The following is a 22,071-nucleotide window of genomic DNA, read 5'->3' on the forward strand; positions in this document are numbered from 1 at the left end:
GGGTAAGGGGGGTCATGATTGTTCTTTAAAACAGGAGTGGTTTTCATCAAAGTTCCTTGTCGAGCGCAAAAACACCCGCTCCTTTATTATCTAATGCATTTAACATAAGTTCGGGTAGTTTTTTTTAGTTTTTCGTGTGTACTTTTTACTAGAGGTAATATTAGGTTAAATCTTTATTGGGTACAGGGTAAAAATAAATTGTTGGGGTTAGGTTATTAAAGATAGAAAACCAGCAAAGAAAACTGCTCGTGATCTATGTAATGGTTCCCATAAAAGGACTGAATTTGTTTTGTGATATACTTAACTTAATGTAATAAGTAATCGGAATGTTGGATAAAAATCAGGCTTAAATAACATTTGATTTTAATGTCAACTAAGAGAGGGGTAGGATTCTAGTAGATTCCGTAAAGGTTATGTGTTATAAGTTAAAAACAGTAGTAGAACGATAAAAATTTATTTTAACTTTTTAAATTTTTTTGTCTATAGTTCTTTTCAATAAAAAATACACATATTTAGTGAATATTATCGATCTACTACCATTTTTAAGCCTTAAAACACACGTACACCTTTACGGATTCTACCAGTAACCTACCCCTCTATTTCATTGACAATAATTGTCGCCATAAATATTTAAGTTTACGGGATAGAATCATCATGCTTTGCTAGTTAAGAGGGTATATAATAGTAATTGATATATTGTTACTTGGGTGTTGCACCCGATTTTCATGTACTCGAATAAAGTACTGGCTAAAGTAACGATAGCATCCACACCATTTACCCTCTCCACTCCCCTCCCGATGGATGAATGAACTGGCCAATAAAAAAGATCCTTATTAGGAAGCTATATTTACGAAAAATTTTCCCTTGTCAATATATCCACGTATATCCTATATCCATTATAATAGTTGTTATAGAATTAATTAACATGCCCCTGAAGTTTATAATAATTTGTACCCTTAATTTGTTGTCTACCTGACCTGTACCTTTAGGCATGTCTATCCAGGGAGAATGGATATAGAATATAAAGGATAATATATCAGAGAAAAAATTGTCGTCAATTTAGCTTACTAACTCGTTTATTGATCAGTTAGTCCAGCCAGAAGGAGCGGAGGTGTTTGGGTAATGATGGTGGACGGGTGGAATCGATATTTTAGTCTGCTGCATGTTTCACTTTGTTAGAGGACATGATAATCTGGTGTAAGATCCAAGTAATAATATATCCATTCCAGGGTGCTAGATTAATTATCATAAAAAATGTTTTCCCTTCAAATTTAATAAAATAAAAGAACAATTTTGCTAAGGACATTTTTAAATTTTCTTTATTTGTAACAATTATAGCTGGTAAATGGTATTTTATTTGAATTCAACTAGTTTGATATCAATATCTTGACTAAAAATAATTATTATGATCTTATTTAAGTATTAATATACAATTTTTTGATATAACTGTTCAAAATGATATTTCAATTGTAGAATAGTTTTAGCAAAATAGCAAGACTGGAATAAGAAATAATTTTTTTTCATTGTTGACGATTTTAACTTGCTTAAAAGTTAAAGGCAAAATATAATTTCTTGATGTGACATATCCTTAAATCTGTAACAAGCTTTAAAGATGGTGAATTAATTATTTATGCTTGAGAAATAATTATTTAGGCTGAATACAATAATTAACCCGTGCTACTTCCTATATTTTAAATCATCTATTCATTTAGGCCTGTAAAAAACTAAGCATTGTGCATTTTTACTAATTTAATTAGTATAGAAGCTATTTTATAACTTTTTACTCATCACTTATTTGTCCGTACTTCCTCAAGTTAAGACTATATAATATATATAAGACTAATAAATATAGAATATACGTGGATATTTTGTCAGGGAATAATGTTCATCAATTTAGGTTGCTAACATGGAACTAATTTATTGGTCTGTTCGTTCATCCAGTAGGATGGGGCGTATCATTATCTTAGCCCGCTGCGATTTTATCTTCATTAGAGAAAATGAAAATCTGGTGCAATATCCAAGTAAAAATATATCCATTATAAGACTCCTAAAATTCTTTGAGGAAATTATCCTGGCCAAAAAGCATCTTTTTTAAAGTTTACTTTGTCTAATGACGGTTTATCTGACATAATAAAGCTTTTGCACAGTATTTTTCTAACACAGCCCAACTACAAAAAACAAGATAGGTGTTATTTTAATGTTAGATGGTAGGGGGGGGGGGGGTGGTAAACACCCCAATAGGAGTCCATACCCTACCTAATCAACATAAAGTAAAAAAGTTTTCTTTTTACACTCATGACGCTTTTTAACCAATCTCCTTAAACTAATGAGATTTTACTTTTTTACCTAGACACCCCCCTTGGCTGTTTTAGAGGGGGTGTAGATTGTCCAACAATCAGGGGTGTGTATACATCCCCCTTCAGCAAACCTCTGTTGTAAACATTGGGCGTTATCGTTCTTCGTTTTATTTTGTATAAAACAGAGTAACAGCCAAATAAAATGCATGTATGTATATTCTGGGAGGGATGGGACATTGGGCTGTGTTTTACACTAGTCCCCAAAGTTTTATAATTACAATTTCTTATTCATTAGCTTGAATTTTGAATGGTTGAGTGTCTAAACGTTTCTACCACTAATTGTTATCTAAAGAAGGGATAATTTTGTGTATCGTCATTAGGAATGTACATCAATTTATCGGCAAATGTCTTATCCCTTTAGATTCCTGGTGTATATTATTTACCTAGCAAGCTATAGTGGTGACCTTGGCAATATAATTGAGTTGGAAAATAATGTGCAATTTTTACTATGGACGGACAAGCTTACTCAAAGAGTTAGCTTTCTGGCAACATCTTACAATTCGCCAGTGTGGGGCAACTTATAGAGGAGGTACGAGCTATATCTATGTATATATCTACCCACGGGATGGGGACCTTGTGCCGATTATCAATTGGGTCTTTGAATATCAGCCAATGTCGTCATAAATATAAACAAAGCCAAGTCACGTCAAAAAAGCAGAAAGCAATTTGCTAACAGACAAAAAAAGGTCCCCACTACTTGGACCAGGCAGTTGTCTGGGTCATACATCTATACATTTATTTAGCCACTGGCATCTGAGGGATCTGTATTTAAAGAGAAATGAAACGGGCAATTTTAAGCATAAAACAATCTTGAAATTTTAAAAGAATAGCTTAAAACCATCACAATGTAGCTTCTAAAACTTTTTTAAATTGGAGAATTTAATCGGTTCATTGGTTAGCGGGATCTTAACGAAGAAAAAAAAAGAATTTTCTGCTTTAAATAAAAATTTATTATAATTTTAGTGTTAATTGTAGCCTCTAAAGACTTCTTCAATTGAGAAACAGTAGATAAAAGCCATTCCGGGATCTATTTAATGCTTTCCTGAAATCTACCTTGCACATAAAAAATGACCTAAAACCAGCTAGGTAGCTTTTTGATACTTCTTTAATAGGGCATTTCATCGGTTCAGTGGTTAGAGAGATCTTAAATGACGGACAAAAAACCTTAATTCTTTACATTATGAATTATGGTATTAGACTCAGAACTGCCCGCAAAAATTGTAGCTTGGGGTGTGTGTAGCTACCACAAGCTGATTAGAAGGATTTTACCAGCTTTCCTTTAACATAAAACATTATCAGAACAAGGAGTTTCTTAAACATTCCAAATAAGAGATGTTTAATTTTTAAATTGAATTATGAAATCAATATGAGTTATTAGTTTGTTTTAACGATTGGTTTGCATTAATTTCTTCTTTTTAAACTTCTAGCAGCTGCACTCCTAGCAGCTATAATCGAAGGGACATGGAAGGGCAGTAAATACCCAGAATTTTATGTATAGCCTAAAACCATCAAAGGATTCATAAGAAGCTTCCCTGTAAAGGAGGCCCATATCGGTTTAGAGGTTAGCGAGATCCTTCGCTACGGACAAAAAAGCTTACTACTTTATATATTTAACTATACAGTTTTTAGAGTTTCACAATCGTCAGATTTTAAACTCTCTCTTTTTAGAGAAATTCTTATATAATAGTAACTATCTGTTATCTCCGAAGGATCTTGCTAACCGCTGAACCGATAAGGGTCTCCTAAAAATGTCTTCTCATAAGGGAGATTTTAGCTTTTCTTTTGAAACTAAAATAGAAATAGGGGGACAAATTCAACCACCCACTATCTCTAGTGCTCCTAGAGACATCTAGAGGGGGATACAAATTTTAATTATTCAAATTTCTAGAGAATTCAACAACATTTTATCCTAAAACTCCTGAATAAAAGTCTGTTGTAATATTGCTAGATGCTTCATTTAGAGATAAATACATGTTAGGACGCAATAATCAAGATGCTATGCTGCAAATATTTTGCCTGATAATCTATAATATAAAATACATATTCAAAAACAAACATTTAATGGCAAACCTTTTTGATACGGACAGAACTACCTCACCTTTGCAAAAGCTGTGCTTTTAAAAATCTTAACAGATAAAGTTTCAAGCATTCTAAAACTAGAAAAAGTATAAAACCCTTTTTTTTGCTAAATTATTTGCAGGGCTTGGCATCCGCGCGTCCGCCGTGTGTAAGCCTCTGTAAAAAAAAACATATTATAACTTTGAAATCCAGCTTGATATCTAAACCTGATCCTTAACTAACAATTCATTTCTTCGAAATATTTTTTTGCACACAAGCGGGTTTAAAATTAAGGCTTATGCGCGGCTGCCTAGCCCTGATTATTTGCAATGTAGGCATTCTAGGATAATGCAACTTTATCGCTGACCGATTGAGTGATCTTTAGGCACTTTTGCAATAAAAAAGCATGTATGCAATTGCAATAAATTTGAATAAGACAAGGACGAAAATATCCTTGCTTTGAGGGCACACAGACAATCACTATGCAATTCAGCCGCGCTTAAGCCGCGACTAAGCCTCAAGTTTATATGGTTAATAAAAATCTAAAAGAAGCTGGATATATGTCCAGTAAGATCTGGTAAACTGTTTGACCGACCAGAATACAAATGCTATGGAAGTTTTTCTTGTTCAAATCTTGTTCTATTTTTTTTTGCATTTTTAGAAGGTAGCTCCCTAAGATAAATGACTTAGGTCCTGGTATCGTTTAAGGCTCTTTTAGGTTTAGATTTAAACCTTTGGATGGTCTGGAGCTTTTTTGCCCTTATTTTACCTCTTTCAATACAGCGGCTCTTTTATTTTTAGATTTAAACCTTTAGATGGTTTTGTGCTATTTTTCTGCCCTTATTTTACACCTTTCAATACAGAGCCCTTAGATGATAGGGGCGCAGACGCTGGTTTATGAAAAAGTATTAAAATGTTGTACAGATAATGTTTAAAAATACAATAGTACATTCAAACAGTTTTGACCTGAGATGTTTAGAATTTCAAATAAAGGAGGCAAATCACACAAAAATTTATCATGTTCAAAATTTTACAATTTTTTTTGCTCAAAGTCGACTTTTCCCCTTGTGAGATGTAGAGAGAGAAAGAGAGAGAGAGAGAGAGAGAGAGAGAGAGAGAGAGAGAGAGAGAGAGAGAGAGAGAGAGAGAGAGAGAGAGAGAGAGAGAGAGAGAAAAAGAGAGAGAGAGAGAGAGAAAGAGAGAGAGAGAGAGAGAGAGAGAGAGAGAGAGAGAGAGAGAGAGAGAGAGTGAGAGAGAGAGAGAGAGAGAGAGAGAGAGAGAGAGAGAGAGAGAGAGCGAGAGAGAGAGAGGGAGAGAGAGAGGGAGAGAGAGAGAGAGAGAGAGAGAGAGAGAGAGAGAGAGAGAGATAGAGAGAGAGAGAGAGCGCGGAGAGAGAGAGAGGGAGAGAGAGAGAGAGAGAGAGAGAGAGAGAGAGAGAGAGAGAGAGAGTTGCAAATATTTAAATAATTATTTGAGTATTTTGAGAATTTTGCCAAGTTTCACCTTTTCCAGTGAGGGCAATGAACTTGTCATAGTATAATTAAGAGACTTATTAACTATTTGAATAGCAGTTGAGGGTACATTATTATATTTCTTTAAGTAAGAGAGAGAGTTGAGTGTTGCAAATATTTAAATAATTATTTAAGTATTTTGCTAGGCTTCACCTTTTCCAGTGAGGGCAATGAACTTGTCATAGTATAACCAAGAGACTTGTTCACAAAGCAAATTTTAGTATACATTATCATAGTTTTGTTCATATAAAAAATTACATCAAAGTAAGAATCTCATCTATTTCAAATCTAAATAAGTCAATAAATCTACTATAGATGACATATGAGTAAATATGCATTAAAAAACTACAATAGATTCATTTTATTTTTATTTATGAATTAATTTATTTCAATATAAATACAAATAACATGAAATAAACTATAATATTTTTGGATTTTTTTTATTCAAATACGAACTTACTTAGAGAAAGAGTGAGTCAGTCAGTGAGGGAAACGTATACTGATATAGATCCTACGCAACTACAAAAAACCACTGAACTGATAAAGTTTTCAATTTAAGTTCAATTTAAGAGAAGCTTTAAAGATCCTATGGATAGTTTTAGATTATTTTTCAACCACTTCGCTCTCTTTTTAAATAGATCTATGGGTGCTAGGATTTCAGTCCCTAGTTACACCTAAAGAAGTAAGGCCTTTGCTAATGGTCTCCGAAATTTGCGAATGGATTGACTTCTGCACTAAACCATTTTTGAATAATTTTTAAAATACTTTTTAGAAGCGAAGCTTTTCTACAATTAGGATCGGTCCGTCCGTCCGTCACGGACAGTTAGCGTCTTTTTCGTGAAAAAGGTTAGCTCTTTTCGTTAATCTTAACAGGTTAGAATTGTAATATTGATTTCAAACTTTAAATAAGGATTCTAATAACAATTAGGTATGATTTAGAAAGTGTAGCAACTCTATAAACAAGTTCTAGAGATGTAAGTATGTCCTTAAACAACAACCTGTATTTAATAAGTTTTGCAACAAATTTACCCAAAATTTTGTTTAGTTTATTTATGCATTAATATTCTACTTATTTAGTTCTGACACTCTACAAGTGTCAGTGTTCGTTTTTCCTACCATTTCAGATCTTCGTTTTTATGGATGTTGCACTTGTTTTGTGTATTAATAATATGTATTTTTTTTCAGATACCCTCAGAGAAATTCACACCCAGCTTCAACTAGACGAAGAGGTAACACTCATTTCTTAATACCCGCTGGATTAGAACCGGTTCCTAGCCATACTGAAAACTCCTGTATCGTACCCTATTATTTACAATTTCCACGATTATTAAAAAACCTGCAAAATCAATAGTATTTTTGTTTGCCCCGAGTGGAATAATTTTTTCATTTTACTATCCGCGGAAAGCTGTTTGTAATACGATGCGATAACTATTCATGGTTTGACAGCCGCCAACTAACCGCAACTAAATCAACTTTTTATTTATATAAAACTAAAAATTGATAGCTTTGGTACCCACCCCAAAATAGTTATTAACCTTTCCAGGACCTATAAGAAGCTACATTGTAAAGTTACATAACGGTTTAACGGTTAGCGAGATTCTTCTGTACAGACACACAAACAGACAGAGATCCTGTTACTTTATTATAAACTAGCGGCTACGCCCCTAGAGGCTCTAGGGGCACCTGAAGAGGGGGGAGTTGAATCCCCAAATCCATTTTTATTTAATTTGTCCAATGTCTATGTTGCTTTCAAGTCTCTACGAAAATACGAGAACCCGATCTCTTCAGCAGTTAGCGAGATCCTTAGGTAGAGACAGACAAACAGACACACAGACAAACAAACAGACATCCTATTACTTTATTATAAGGAAATGTAAAAAAGAATATAAAAAAGAATAATATCGACTTAGCAACTACACTAAGAATTATTTAAGTACTAAATGTACAATCGTTTTGTGTATTAAAATTTCAAATAAACAAGGATGACAACATCCATAAAAGTGAAGGTCTGAAACAGTATGATAGACGAAAAATAACTCTTGTGTCAGAACTGAATATACAAAATAAAAATATATAAGGCTTGACAAAATTGTACGTAAATTTGTTGAAAACTTCTTAAATACAGAATTCTGTTTAAGGACATACTGATATTTTTAGGACTTGATTATAGAGAAGCTTCGTTTATCACATTTTACCTTGTCATAACAGGATTCAGTACTCCAAAAATCAGATCAATCGGATGATTATATCACATAAAAAAATTGTTGTTAAAAAGCTAAAAATCAACATGTTTATATTGGACGTACGGACATTCTGGTAACGATTATAGAATTGCTACGCTTTCTAAGTCGAATCAGCATGCTTTAAACAGACGTACGGACTTTTTGGTAACGATTATAGAATTGCTGCGCTTTCTGAGTCGTGCCTTACTGTTTTAGTAATCATCATGCAAAGTTTGAAATATGTAGGACAATTTTAACATGTATAAATTAACGAAAAAGCTATCAGTTACGGACGGACGGACCAACCCTAATTATAGAAAAGCTTCGCTTTAAAAAAATGTTTAAATCTAGTATTGCGTAAATCGCAAGTAAATGAGGCTTGCTTAATGTACATAAAGTTTAATATACTAATATTTATTTGCCATAGCTAAAAAGTATGCAATTTATATCGAGAAAAAAATGATTTTAAATAAAGCAAAGCTTATATAAAACCTCTGGTTACAGGACAAACACAGGAGCCCCAAACGTCGGAGTTGACAAACGCAGGAGTGTTAAAATATTAATTTCAATAATTATTAAAAGCGAAGCTTTTCTATAATTAGGGTCGGTCCGTCCGTAGTCCGTCCGTAACGGATAGCTTTTTTCGCTAATTTAGGCATGTTAGAATTGTCCTATTGATTTCAAACTTTGCATGGTGATTCCTTTAGTAGTTAGGTACAAATTAGAAAGCGTAGCAACTCTATAATCATTACAAGAATGTCCGTACGTTCATTTTAAACATGTTGTTTTTTGTACTTTTTTAACAACAAATTTTTATGTGATCTAATAATTCGATTGATCTGATTTTTGGTATACTGATTCCTAGGACAACAAAGTACAATATTATAAGCGAAGCAACAACATAATCAAGTCCTAAAAATGTAAGTATGTTCATAAACATTATTCTGTATCAAGCAGTTTTTCAACAATTTTACTAACAATTTTGCTTCGACATTTATACATTTATATTCTGATTATTCAGTTCTGACACTATACAAGTTTGTCCTACCGTTTCAGTGCTTCGCTTTTATGGATGTTGTCATCCTTGTTTCTATACAGGTTAGGTTAGGTTAAGATATGAATATACAAATAAGCCCCCCTCAGGGGTTAACCATTTAAAAACCTATAAGATATAGTTTAAATTTGGTAAGGTTAGGTTAGGTTTCCACTCCGACGTTTTTCAACTTCGACGTTTGGGACTCCTGCGTTTGTCCTAGAACCCCTATCCTTTTTCTACGTTTTGGACTTGTCACCCTTTGGTTGGGGTCTATGATACAATTCATTTGATGTAATATGTGATTTTTTAAAAGTGTTTGAATTGAATAAAGCAATTATTTTCCAGTAAGAATCCTAAACTGATAAATATCCGCTGGATTAGAACTGGTTCTCAGCCATACTGAAAAAACATGTATAGCACCGTATTACAGACAATTCTTCACGTTTACTAAAATAAGAAACATAAAATTAATACTAGTTTTGTTAGCCCGGGTCCTTGGCCCATCGGTGCTAACTAAACTTGTTTTACTCTTACAATTCTTCATTTTAATATCCGCGGAAAGTTGTCTTTAATACGATGCGATGAATAACTATTCAGTGGCGTGCGAAGCAATTTGTCTAGGGGGGGTGGGGGGGCATTTTGAAGATGCCCCCCCACAGTGGGATCTTTTGACAAATATTGGGACATTAAGAGTAGGCAAAAGTAAACTTCAATAAATAAGCTTGTATTTGAAGAAATAATGTAATTTCTTTTGCTTTAACTCAGAAATAACTTAAATTTTGCTCCTGTTAACTTGTAATGTGCATTTTGTAAGTACGTCTTGCTGTTTTGGAGGAGCGAAGCTACCCTATTTTTAAAAAATCTATAAACCTTCATAACTTTAGCTAGGATAGAAATATTTTAACAAAATCAACGTCTATATAAATATTTCTTCAATGCAAACAATGTTTGTGAACATGAATATAGCGTCAGGTGCACCCAGTTCGAGTCCCGGCTTTTTTAGGTAGGCCCAGAATAAGTAAAATAGGACACTTATAAGGCATATTTTAAAATATTTTTTTTACAGATATAAACAACAATAACATAATTTTCAAAACACTTTTAATTTTGTGTTAATAGCTTTACTCTGAGTCGAGCTATCTTCATTTAAAGTTTGTATAAGAATATAAACATAATTACTTATAATATTTTCTCTCTCAAACGTATATTTTTCTCTCTCTCTGATGCGTATATAATATTTTTGCAATATTATAATTAATCTCCAAATTTGAATTTCTGCTGGGCCAAAACCAGTTAGAACTACAATTTTTTTCAGAACACATAAAATTTAGCAAATTTAATTGCTAAAATAAAAGTATTTATAAGTCATCTTTATTTAACGACTCCTTTATCCCTTAAATGTCCATTAAAACCGCGAGAACGGCAAAAATCGTTAAAAATCACGCCAACGGCGGCAAATAACGGCGTAACGGTTGGCCGGAGGCAAATGATGCATAAGTCAAGAAAGATCCGCCTTAAAAAGTTTGAAAATATTGCAGAGATGACTTTGGGCTCTAAAATGACTCCTTCCCCCTCTAACGGGGGAAAATTTGAAATTAACAAGAACGAAATTGTTCAAACCATGCAATGTAAAATGCTCAATTACTAAAAAACGGACAAGAGGCCCCAGGTTGTGAAAACTGTTTTATACACAATACATGTTGTATATTTATATTATTATTGCAAAACCCAGGGCCTCCTGTCCGTTTTTGGGTAAAATGGAGAAAACTGATTTTTTGGGGTTAAAAATCTTAATATTTTTGGTGAAATTTTCTCACAAAATGTCAATTTACACCACCAAAAAAATATTTTTTTAATTTTTTCTTTAATTAGACATTAGTACAGGTATCTGAAAAGTACCTCAATAAATTTTTTTTTCATAAGATGAACATAAATGTATTTTTTGTTGCTTTGAAAAAATTGTGTAAAAAAATCTGGAAAATCATCAAAACTGAAAAGAAATTTTTCACTACCTTTTTTAAAAATGGCATAAATCCGCAAAAAAATTAATATTTTTTAAAAATTTCTTTTCTAGCTATCTACTTACAGCCATTATTAATTCCTAGGATAGATAAAAGTCGATTTTAGATTTTTTGGATGTCCCGATTTTTTTCAAAAGATCCCACTGTGCCCCCCCTTTTAAAAAAAAGGACATACACTCATTTCAGAATAGATTCGCTACAAAAAGTAATAAGTATGTAAATCTCTTCCTTAATTTGAGAAACTTCGGAATTAAAGATTACACAAAAATTGAAAAAAAAAATCAGCAAAAAAAATTTGCAAAAAATTGGCACTTATCTTTTACATTTAGACAAATTACTTGCGTCTCAAATACAGAAAGGTAAAAATTAGGTGCGCAAAGTTCTTTTTTTTGCATTTATGTGTGTGTGTGTGTATGTATTTGTGGGTGTGTGTGTGAATGGATGTAGAATATACGCGGATATTATGACAGGGAAAAAATTGTAGTCAATTTAGCTTGCTTACATGGAACTCATTTATTGGTTATTACCTTCATCCAGTAGTTGGGGAGAAAGGAGGAAGGAAGAATTGTTACTTTAGCCCGCTTTGTCTTTCAATATTTTATAGAACATCAAAGTCTGGTGTAAGATCCAGGTAATAATACATCCATTGGTGTGTGTGTGCATTTAATTTTGTGAATTTACAGAAACTTTAGAGTTGTGTTGTTAGCGGTCATATGATTTCCGGTTCGTGAAGGTACATGCGCAGTAAGTATTTTTGCAGATTTGGCATCTTATAGTGACGCATTTCTACTCTAGAGCAAGAGAACGTCCTTATTCGAACCATCTGTCCGATGTCCGAAAATGGATATTATTACTGGGATGTTGCACCAGATTTTCATGTACTCTGATAAAATAATGCTTGCAGATGCCTATAATAACGAACCCCCTACACCACTCCTCCCCCATCCCCTCCTTCTGGATGAACGAACTGACCAATAAATGACAACAAATTGACAATAATATGTCCTTCTCAATAAATGTTTTTAATTTTTTTTACAAAGTGGATACGCCTCTAGCATCTAGGGGCTCTATTCGAGGAATGAAAAAAATCCTCAAACTATACCAAGACTTAAGTCTAAAAGTAAAATAGTATAAAACCATCTTTGAACCTATATGAAGCTTCATAAATTGGAGAACCCTATCGGTTCAGTAGTTTTTGAGGTCGTAAGGTTCAGACAAAAAATCCTTACTACTTTAAATAATGGAAAATATCACAATAAATATAAGAAGCCAAATTCTCTATTAATTTAATGTTTTTATGCTTCTTTATATTGACAATAATTTAAACCAAATGTACCGAAAAAAAAGGACTTCTAAACAGGAAAAAATCCAAGTTTCAAACAGCTACCGTTTATACGTAGTAGAACAAGGATGACAACATCCATAAAAGCGAAGGACAAACTGACATTAACACTTATATATTGTCAGAACTGAATAATCAGAATATATTCATATATAAGAGTCTAAGGAAAACTGCATAATACAGGGTAATGTTTGTGGACATACTTACATTTTTAGGACTTGATTATAGAGTTGCTTCGCTTATAACATTAAGCTTTGTTGTCCCAGAAATCAACATACTAAAAATCAGATCAATCGGATGATTAGATCACATAAGAATTTGTTGTTAAAAAATTTAAAAAATCAACATGTTTAAAATGGACGTACGGAAATTCTGGTAATGATTATTGAGTTGCTACGCTTTTTAAATCACTAAAGGAATCACCATGCAAAGTTTGAAATCAATAGGACACTTCTAACATGTCTAAATTAACGAAAAAAGCTATCCGTTACGGACGGACGGACTGACCGACCCTACTTATAGAAAAGCTTCGCTTTTAAAAATATGTTCTGATATAAATGGCGTGGAAAAAAGCATTTATTCATTTCACATAGCCAAAAAAATATTGCAATTTGGCTATAGTTACGAAATCTTTACATTCTCGCAGTGCCGTTTCAGGTTCTAAAGTCAAATAATTTCGCGAGCGGTTTTGAATGCAGCTGCCGATCCTCTTTTTTTTTTTTTTTATAAATTACGATTTTTGTCTGACAGGTTGTTGCTATTGCATATCCGTCAAATTGGTGACTTTAAAAGTTTAAAAATTTGACAATTTTAAACATTCGTGGGTGAAATATGTCGAATTTAGCGTCAAAAATGTGATGTTTTGTTTTGTAAGAAATTTGTCATATTTGTACAATGTGCATTTTGTTCATGTAAGAATTTGTCAGAAATGTAGCACGGTATATTATTACTTTGGATGTTGCACCAGATTTTCATGTACTCTAATAAAGTGATTCTCGTAGTTTGCTAAAATAACGATACCCACCATCCACCCCATTTACCCAACCAATCCTCTTCTATTTGATAAGCGAACTGACCAATAAATGAGGTCCATATTAACAAATTAACTCCGGTCAATATATCCACGTATATCTTATATCCATTGTAGCACGCGTAGTGTAAATCTGCCATTCCTGTCAAAAATTTCATGTGTCGTTTGCCAATGATGATATAGAAGTTAAAGTTAAAAAAATCTACGACAAAAGCGTAAAACTAGAGAGGTTTAAAATGATATTTACTGCTGATTTATCTGACCTTCATTTATCAATAAAAAAGGCTTTTGGGGCCATTTCTTATTAGAGGGTGGAGGTATCTTCCCATTAACTAATTGAAGACCTTATCAGGACCAATAAAAAGCTTTACTGTACTGCACTGTAGATCCAAATCTATTTATTTGTTTAAATAGATCTTTACACTTAAAGACAGACAAATTTCCCGCTTAAACCGATTTATATCTGCTGGATTAGAACCGGTTGTTAGCAATACCAAAAAATAATGTATAGCATCGTATTAAAGACAATTGTTTACGAATATTAACAAGAAATTACATTATCACATTATCAATACCAGTTTTGTTAGACCAGACCTTTGGCCTGCCGGGTTCAACAAAACTGGCTTTTATCATATAGGTTTCATTTTATTATCCGCGGAATTTTAAGGCTCCCTACGATGATGATGAATGTGCTGATTGGGCAACTCAAGAACAACAAGAACAAGGAATATTCATAGAGCTCAACCAAATGTATGAAAAGTAAGTATATGTGGTGGTTCCAAAAATAAAACAACATCTAACATAAGTACAGTATGACCCACAAAAGTATTTCTATACATTTCCACACCATAATACATAAAAATAAACAACAAGAACAAGGAATATTCATAGAGCTCAACCAAATGTATGAAAAGTAAGTATTTTTGTTTGCAAAGGTTACATCTGCATTACCATAATAGTTATTTATCGCATCGCATTATAGACAGTTTTCTGCAGATAGAAAAGTATGAGTAAAAAAAAACTGGTATCAATATTATCATTTTTCATTTTTTTATTCGTAGAAAATTATCAAAAATGATGCTATACATACTTTTTCAGTATGGCTCAGAACTGGTTATAATCCAGGGGATAATAATCGGTTTCGAAGCCATTTTAATCATTTTTTTTTACATCTTTAATAACCTTTGATTATTTAATATTTATACTGTTTTTTTTAATAAAAGAAAACAAACGGACTAATGTATAATATTTATAGTACTTTTTTCATTAGGTCTTCTGTCCTAATGCCTATATTATTAAAACCCATGAAAGGCCTTCAAGCATGTAGTTTTATGTTTATTAATAGTTTATATTTATTGTTTGCTCTGTGTTAAAATATTTTGTATCTTTTCTATGCTGAAAAGAAACCAGTGATCAGCAGCCGCGCGTCAGCCGCCGCCTGTCAGACAACCTTTTACAATTTTAAAAATCATTGGAAGTCTAAACTATACACAAATATGGCAATTTCTCTTTTCAAATTTTCTTTCAAACGGGTTTAAATTTGGGGCTTAGTCGTAGCTAAGCGCGGCTGCCGAGCCCTGAAAGAAACTGTTATCAGTACAAATATCACATTATTACACAAAGGAAATTAATGCTTTTGCATTTTATATACCGTGCTAGAAAAATAAACACATTTGATTCATAAATTTTAAAATTCAGCTTTTCAAATATTGTCTTTAGTATTTGTAGTTTAGCTGCTAAAAAATATTTAAATTCTTTAAAATTAATATTAAGTTATTTGAAGTTTTTTTTTTATATTATTGCTTGGAAAGCATTTCATATCCGCTGGATTAGAGCCGGTTCTCTGTTCATCTTTTAGGAGGTGTGGAGATGGTATAAAGAGGGTAGATTTCGGGGGGGGGGGGGAGAGTTTCGTTATTTTAGCCAGCTGCGAGCATCACTTTATTAGGGTACATGAAAATCTGGTGCAATATTCAAGTAAAAATAAAGTAGTAATAAATAACTATTGTCATCTCTGTTAACATTTTGTGCTGTTCTTTTATCAACACAATATCAGAATTGGAAATTGAGTTTAGATGTAGGATTATATTTTATCAAATGTAATTTTTTTTGGACATTGGACTGCTAATTAAACTTTGGGTACTTGAATTTTGAATTTGTGTTTAACTATAAAACATTAATTTTAATCTATACAAGGGGTAATTTTGTTTGTCATCATTGGGAATGTACATTAATCTATCGTCCAGTGTTTTATCCCTGATATTTTAAAATTATAAACTATTATGATTCGTCAAATGCTGTATTAAAGTCAAACATACAATAACGTTCTCAACGTTTAAAATAAATTTCAATAGTTCACTAATGTATTTAGACATCAAGAGGGAAGAGGAGTACATGAAAATCTGGTGCAACATCCAAATAATAATATATCGATTTAAAAACAAATTTTCTTTTTTTAACAGAGTTCTCGGATTCGCAGGCAAGATGATTAACAAATTCAAAAAAGAGAAGTCAAAAACCCAGGTAATGCAATTTTAAGTTTGTAAAAATTTTAACATCAAAATAGAGAAGCTAAATACAATTCAAAATTACAAACATAAAAAATAAACTCAATGTTCTTTTGATTAATTACAAATATTAAAATTAACTTAGAATACATTTTTTTTTTCATGCTAATACTATGGATTCGGCCCCTCGGGGCTAGCAAAACTGGTTTTAATCTTATAATTTTTCTTTTTAATATCCACGGAAGGCTGTCTATAAAAAAAATGCGAAAAATATCTATTTCAGGAGAAACCTGAGGAACAGCCGACAGAACGTGTTGGTGATGAAATGGTGCAACAGCTGATTGATGCTTGGAACATGTACTCACGAGTAAGTCATTACAAAAATACGCGGCATTAGCGCACATTATAACTTGTCTGCTTGCTGTTGGGCAGGTGTCGCGGGTTCGAGCCTGGACCACCCCACTTCATGCTAGAGCCATTAAATTTTTAAAAAAATGCTTAAAATCAAAAGGGTTGGTTGTCTTATGAATGTTACTTAACTTAATATTCTATAAAGGGTGTGAGATTATCACATACCATTAGAGACATTTAAAAAATCATACCTACATGAATAAAACAAATGTAGACATGAGCTGTTTGTATCCGTCTAGTTTTATTTTATGATATCTTTTAGTGACTGAAACGGCTAGTCTTTTAAAGAATGCCTTAGTTTAGTCCAGCTTTGGTTTCCAAACTAATGTAATTTAGCTCTCTAATACAATTAAATTATGTATTTTGAAGTCCTTCTCAGCTATGACTAAGCAACTAGTTCAAAAAGAAAGAATTGTTGTAGTGGGACAAAGTGTCTTAAAAATCAGCCATGTGGCGTCATAAAAATGAGGGATTATCCATCTCTTTATAGGGGTTTTCTTTCCCACTTCTACTCTCATATCCCTCATTTTTATGACGTCACATGGCTGATTTTTGTATCACCTTGTCCCGCAACAGAATTGCTACTTTCTAGTTTTTGCATAAGCTTGTTGTTTTTCACATGGGTAATCACCTAGGTAGACATAAAATTCAAGCAGGTCACAATTTTTACATCATTTTACAAAATTGTGTGTGTTTTTCTTGTCAAAGATATCTTTTTGTACAAACAAGCTATCTTTTTATTCTATTTCATAAAGTATTATGTCTGTAGCTTAAGACTTCAACAATTACTGGAAGGATTGAGTTTTTATTATATCAGGGTAGCTTTACATAGGTCCCGAGATGGTTTCAGGATATTTTGGTTTTATGTCCTATGGTAGTTTTAGGCTGTTTTTTTCTGTCTTTTTGCTTAAGGGGGGGGGGGGTTTAATGGAACCAACTCGTAATCCATGTATAAATGGCACTTAGAATTCGAATTTTGATCTGAAATGTTGCATGAGTAATCCTTGGTAGGTCTATTTTCCCTAAATCGAACAAAAAGTTGGAAAAGTAGCGGCTAACGGCTGGCGGCTCAGCCGTGTATCCATTTGTTGGGTATTTTCAAGGGAAATCCATCACGAAACCTCTCTCCACATAATGCTTTTTTTCCACTTCAAAACAGTTTCAAACGGTTCTAGCCGGTAGTTGCTGGTACTATAAATCTAAAAAATGTTTTTTTGTATCATTTCACATGATTTAAAGCAAAAATATGTTTCAAAAAGTTGATTTCTACTTAATTTATGACAGATTTGCCCTAAAAATAGCCAAAAAACGGCTAAACGGCTGAGCCGCTAGCCGTTACTTTTTCAACTTTTTTGTTCGATTTAGGGAAAATTGACCTACCAAGAATTACTCATGCAAAATTTCAGATCAAAATTCGAATTTTAAGTGCCATTTATACATTGATTACGAGATGGTTGCATTAAAACCCCCCCCCTTAGATAAATAGTTTTATAAGTTAACCCACTTACTCGTGATGTCAATCAATCACAAATGTAATTTTATCTTTGGGGACTTTTATTGAATTTTGATTCGTAGTTTTATTAAGTAAAGTGTCCAAAGATTCAACTACTAAATGCAATCCACAGAATCTTGTGAACCATCATTGGGGATGTACAGTGCAGCTATTTATCAGCCATTGTCTAATCTCTTTATATCCCTGTGTTTAATTGTCAAAGCGCCCAGACAAGTAAAAATTTTACTGACTAGAAAGATAAATAAGCCAGCCATATATTTCTAGCTTTTTAGTAGCGAAGCTACTCTAAGATTCACTTTGTCTGTCCGTCCGTCAGTCAGTCCGTAACGCTGATCCTTTTTGTAAATATTCCCTACACCAATGAGCATCCAGTATGTAATTTACTTTGTCCGTCGGTCTGTCAGTAATGCTACAAAATCATTTTAATAAAGTAGCAGGATGTCTGTCTGTTTGTTTATCTGTTTGAGGCCTCCAGGGGCGTAGCCGCGAGTATAAACATAAAGTAATATATCCTTTTAATAAAGTAAAAGGATGTTTGTTTATTTTTCTGCACCAAAAGATCTCGCTAACCGCTGAACCAATCGGGTTCTCCTTTAACAGGATAGCTTCTCATAGGCCCCAGGAAGGTTTATAAATATTTTGGGGGAGGGTACTACCACCACCCTCCCAAGAGAAATCGCCCCTAGAAAAAAATTAACCACCCATTACCCAATTTTTTGGAGGCAACTTTTTCTTTTAAAATCTAAATAAGAAATTGGGTTATCCAATTCAACTCCTCCCTCCTCAAGTGCCTTTAGACGCATCTAGAGGCGTAACCGCTAGTGTATATATATATATATTAGAGGTTTCGTTATTCTTAACTTAACAAATGCTTTTAAAATCTCCTTGTCTAATCCCGTCCATGATTTTTGTGCTTCGCTACTTATGGATGTTGTCATCCTTGTTAAAATATTTGTGTCTGTCAAATTCAGCCAACTGTGACTGAAACATTCAAATCATAGTTAGGACCTCTTACTAATTCTCATTTAAGGTTTCAATGTTTTAACTTTTAAATATGTGTTGTTAATTAGATTAGTTGAAACTTAATTTATAGGTTTTTTAAAAATTAAATGCTCATGTTTTTTTTATAGCTCTCTCCTCTTTTATATTATTTTCTTCTGTATTTTGATCTGGCATTTATATTTACTTTCATGATAAAAAAGTGAAAGTAAAGAATTTTTTGTGTATTTCTTCTAATTGGTAATTTCTCTTCGGAGGGTTGAGATACCCTACCTAAAAATAGTTATAAGCCTTTCCTGTACCTTTAAGAAGCTACACTGTAAAGGAGAACCATATAGGTTCAGCGGTTACTTTTATATAAGGATAGATGTGTAAGGTTAAGATTGGAAGAATATATTTTTTTCATTGTGGCTTTGAAACTGATTTATATCCTCTAGATTAGAACTAGTTTTTCCAAGTATAATGAAAATCATGTATAGTATGGTTTAAAGAAAATATTTCACGATTATTAGAATTTAAATCATAAAGTTATTACCAATTTGTTTGCCCGGGCCTTCCATCCCTCAGAGCTAAAAAAAAACTAGTTTAAAACTTATTTTTCATTTTAATTTCCGTGGAAAGCTGTTTATAAGTGTGATAAATAACTATTTTTAAATGAGTAAAATTTCATTTATAATAACATTCATTCTTAATACAGTGTAATTCTTATTTTTAATTTTGTTTGAAAATTTTCTAGGATAAAAATGTCGGATTTAAAATAAGGTTTTCCTGATTATTTCATCTTATTTTGCAAATTGCAATCCATATATTATACAATACAAATGATACAAGAAATATTTCTGTTTTCATTCAGAAAAAAAATTAATAAAAAATAATTTTTTTATTTTCTGGATATGCACAAATTTCTATTTGAATATTGGCCGAAATTATATTGTTAAAAATGGTAATAATTGTGAAACAAATGTTATTATTTTGAATTTGATGTAGTTTGACTTTATTGAAGCATGTGATATGATAATAAAACATTTATCTATTTATCTATCTATCTATCTATCTATCTACATATCTATCTATCTATCTATCTATCTCTAGGGAGCAGATCAGATTCCATGTCGAGATATAGGGTATGTGCTACGGATCCTGGGACAGAATCCAACCGAAGACGACATTGTTGAAATGGTTATGGAGGTGAGAATCAAATTTTAGAACAGACGCTAATCAGAACAGATTTGTGCTTTCCCCCAAAGTTGCTAGCGGACACTGTAATTTCCTCCCCTTTATCCTTATTTTTTAAAAGATTATTTCAAAATAATGGTGGGGTTAGTTTTTTTTTCAGTCTGTGTAACCCCTGCGGAAGGCCCTAACTCTGTGGTGCTACCCTGTAACAAATATATAACCTAACCTAACATGATCTAAGCACAAATAATATATTTCCTGGTTTCTATGCTCGGTTAGGAACCACCCTCAATATTGTAAATTTTTATATGTTAAGAAAAATATAGAATCATTCTATATTTTCTAACGAATTTAATTTCTTTCGATTATATTTTGGATTACTAATCCGTGATTTCAACTAAAAAGAATCATAATTTGTACACAAAAAAAGAACCAAATACAAATAAAAAAAATATTTTTAGACTGATGAAATCTATAAAGATCATTTTAGTATATGTAGATTTAAAATAAAATGTTTAGGCAAACTGTGACTGGGAAGGAATAATGACCAGAAATGATTTCCTGCAGGTTGGTAAACTTTTCATTTTATGGCAATCATCATCGATATTTAACTTGGCTCGACAGCTGCACCTCAGCCGCGTATAAGCCTTAAATAAAAAACCCCTAGTGTGACAAAAAGTTTTTCTAATCGATGGTATAGACATCCAGGTAAATTTATAATAAGACGATTTCACTTAGGCTAACACGCGGCTGACGCGCGGCTGCCGAGCTCTGGTATTTATTTAAGTATCTCTTTTTTATCAATCTTTTTGTCGAATAATTTTTATTATTTGATAAAGGAGCCAACAAAGAAGTGTTAATAGTAATCAACAGGGAAATCAACCAATTACATTTTTTTAAATTAGCTGGAACCGCACTCAAATATAGCAATCCCTTTTACCATTTTTTTTTCAAAACATCCAAATGGGTTTAAATTAAAGGCTTAGTTGCATCTGACGCGTGGCTGCCGAGCCCCTAGAAACAACCCATAAGTCTATCAGAATAGATTTTTTATGCATGTTTAATTTGTATTATATAATAATCTTGTGACTAAAGAAATGGACTGTATAAGCAATACACAGAACACACATGGATCTAAAGGGATAAGACAAAGGCAGTTAGATTCCTGTACATCCCAAATGATGATACAAAATTACCCCTTCTGTAACAATTAGAGGTGAATCGTTTGGACACTCATCTGAATAAAACAACCAATCTAAATTCAACAAAAGTCCCCAAAGTTATTTTACCAACGAATAAGAAAACGTTATAATAAAACTTTAGGGACTAGTGTAATAAACATGACTATGTCCCCTCCCTCCCTGCAGAACACATGTTAAACCTACAGAGAACTTGATAAATTGTAAAGCTTAGTCAAAACTTTGTTTCTAATAAACTGACACCTTGTGGACACTGTACAAAATTAACCCATTATTTAAAACTTCTAACTTTACCAGTTCATAGAGGCCTCTAGAGGCACTAAATCCTTTTATGTAAAGTAGTAAGCGTTTTTGTCTGTCCCGAAGGATCTCGCTAACCGCTGAGCCGATATTGTTCTCCTTTACAGTGAAGCTTTTATAGGTCCTGGGAAAGTTTTAAACTATTTTTGGAGAGGATGTCTTTACCCCCCCCCCCCAAATGATATTTTTAAAACTCTTTTAAAGCTCAAATTTAATATGGGATGAGGTCGACTTTTCCACCTCCTACCAGTGCCCCTAGAGGCTTCTAGGGGGCGTAGCTGCTAGTATTTTATTAAAGTTTTAAAAAGAAAAAGTAAAAAAAAATTTTTTGGGGGTTGGGTCTTTTTTTTCTAGAGGCTATTCCTCCTGGGAGGGAGGCAGTACCCACC

General features: G+C 32.7%; 1 protein-coding gene across 1 annotated transcript in view; it reads left to right on the forward strand.

Moving 5' to 3' along the window:
- The window catches only part of LOC145317820 (calmodulin, striated muscle-like), a 31,502-nt gene that overhangs the window by 4,534 nt on the left and 4,897 nt on the right, over positions 1–22,071 (forward strand). The window contains exons 3-8 of the mRNA XM_080159091.1: positions 7,112–7,155; positions 14,245–14,336; positions 16,040–16,100; positions 16,368–16,451; positions 20,100–20,195; positions 20,703–20,750. Coding sequence (XP_080015217.1) covers positions 7,112–7,155; positions 14,245–14,336; positions 16,040–16,100; positions 16,368–16,451; positions 20,100–20,195; positions 20,703–20,750 — 425 coding nt within the window. The remainder of the gene's footprint in view (positions 1–7,111; positions 7,156–14,244; positions 14,337–16,039; positions 16,101–16,367; positions 16,452–20,099; positions 20,196–20,702; positions 20,751–22,071) is intronic.

Source organism: Acartia tonsa, chromosome 4 (genome assembly GCF_053477335.1).
Source record: "Acartia tonsa isolate MP-2025a chromosome 4, ASM5347733v1, whole genome shotgun sequence".
Classification (NCBI taxonomy): Eukaryota; Metazoa; Arthropoda; class Copepoda; order Calanoida; family Acartiidae; genus Acartia; species Acartia tonsa.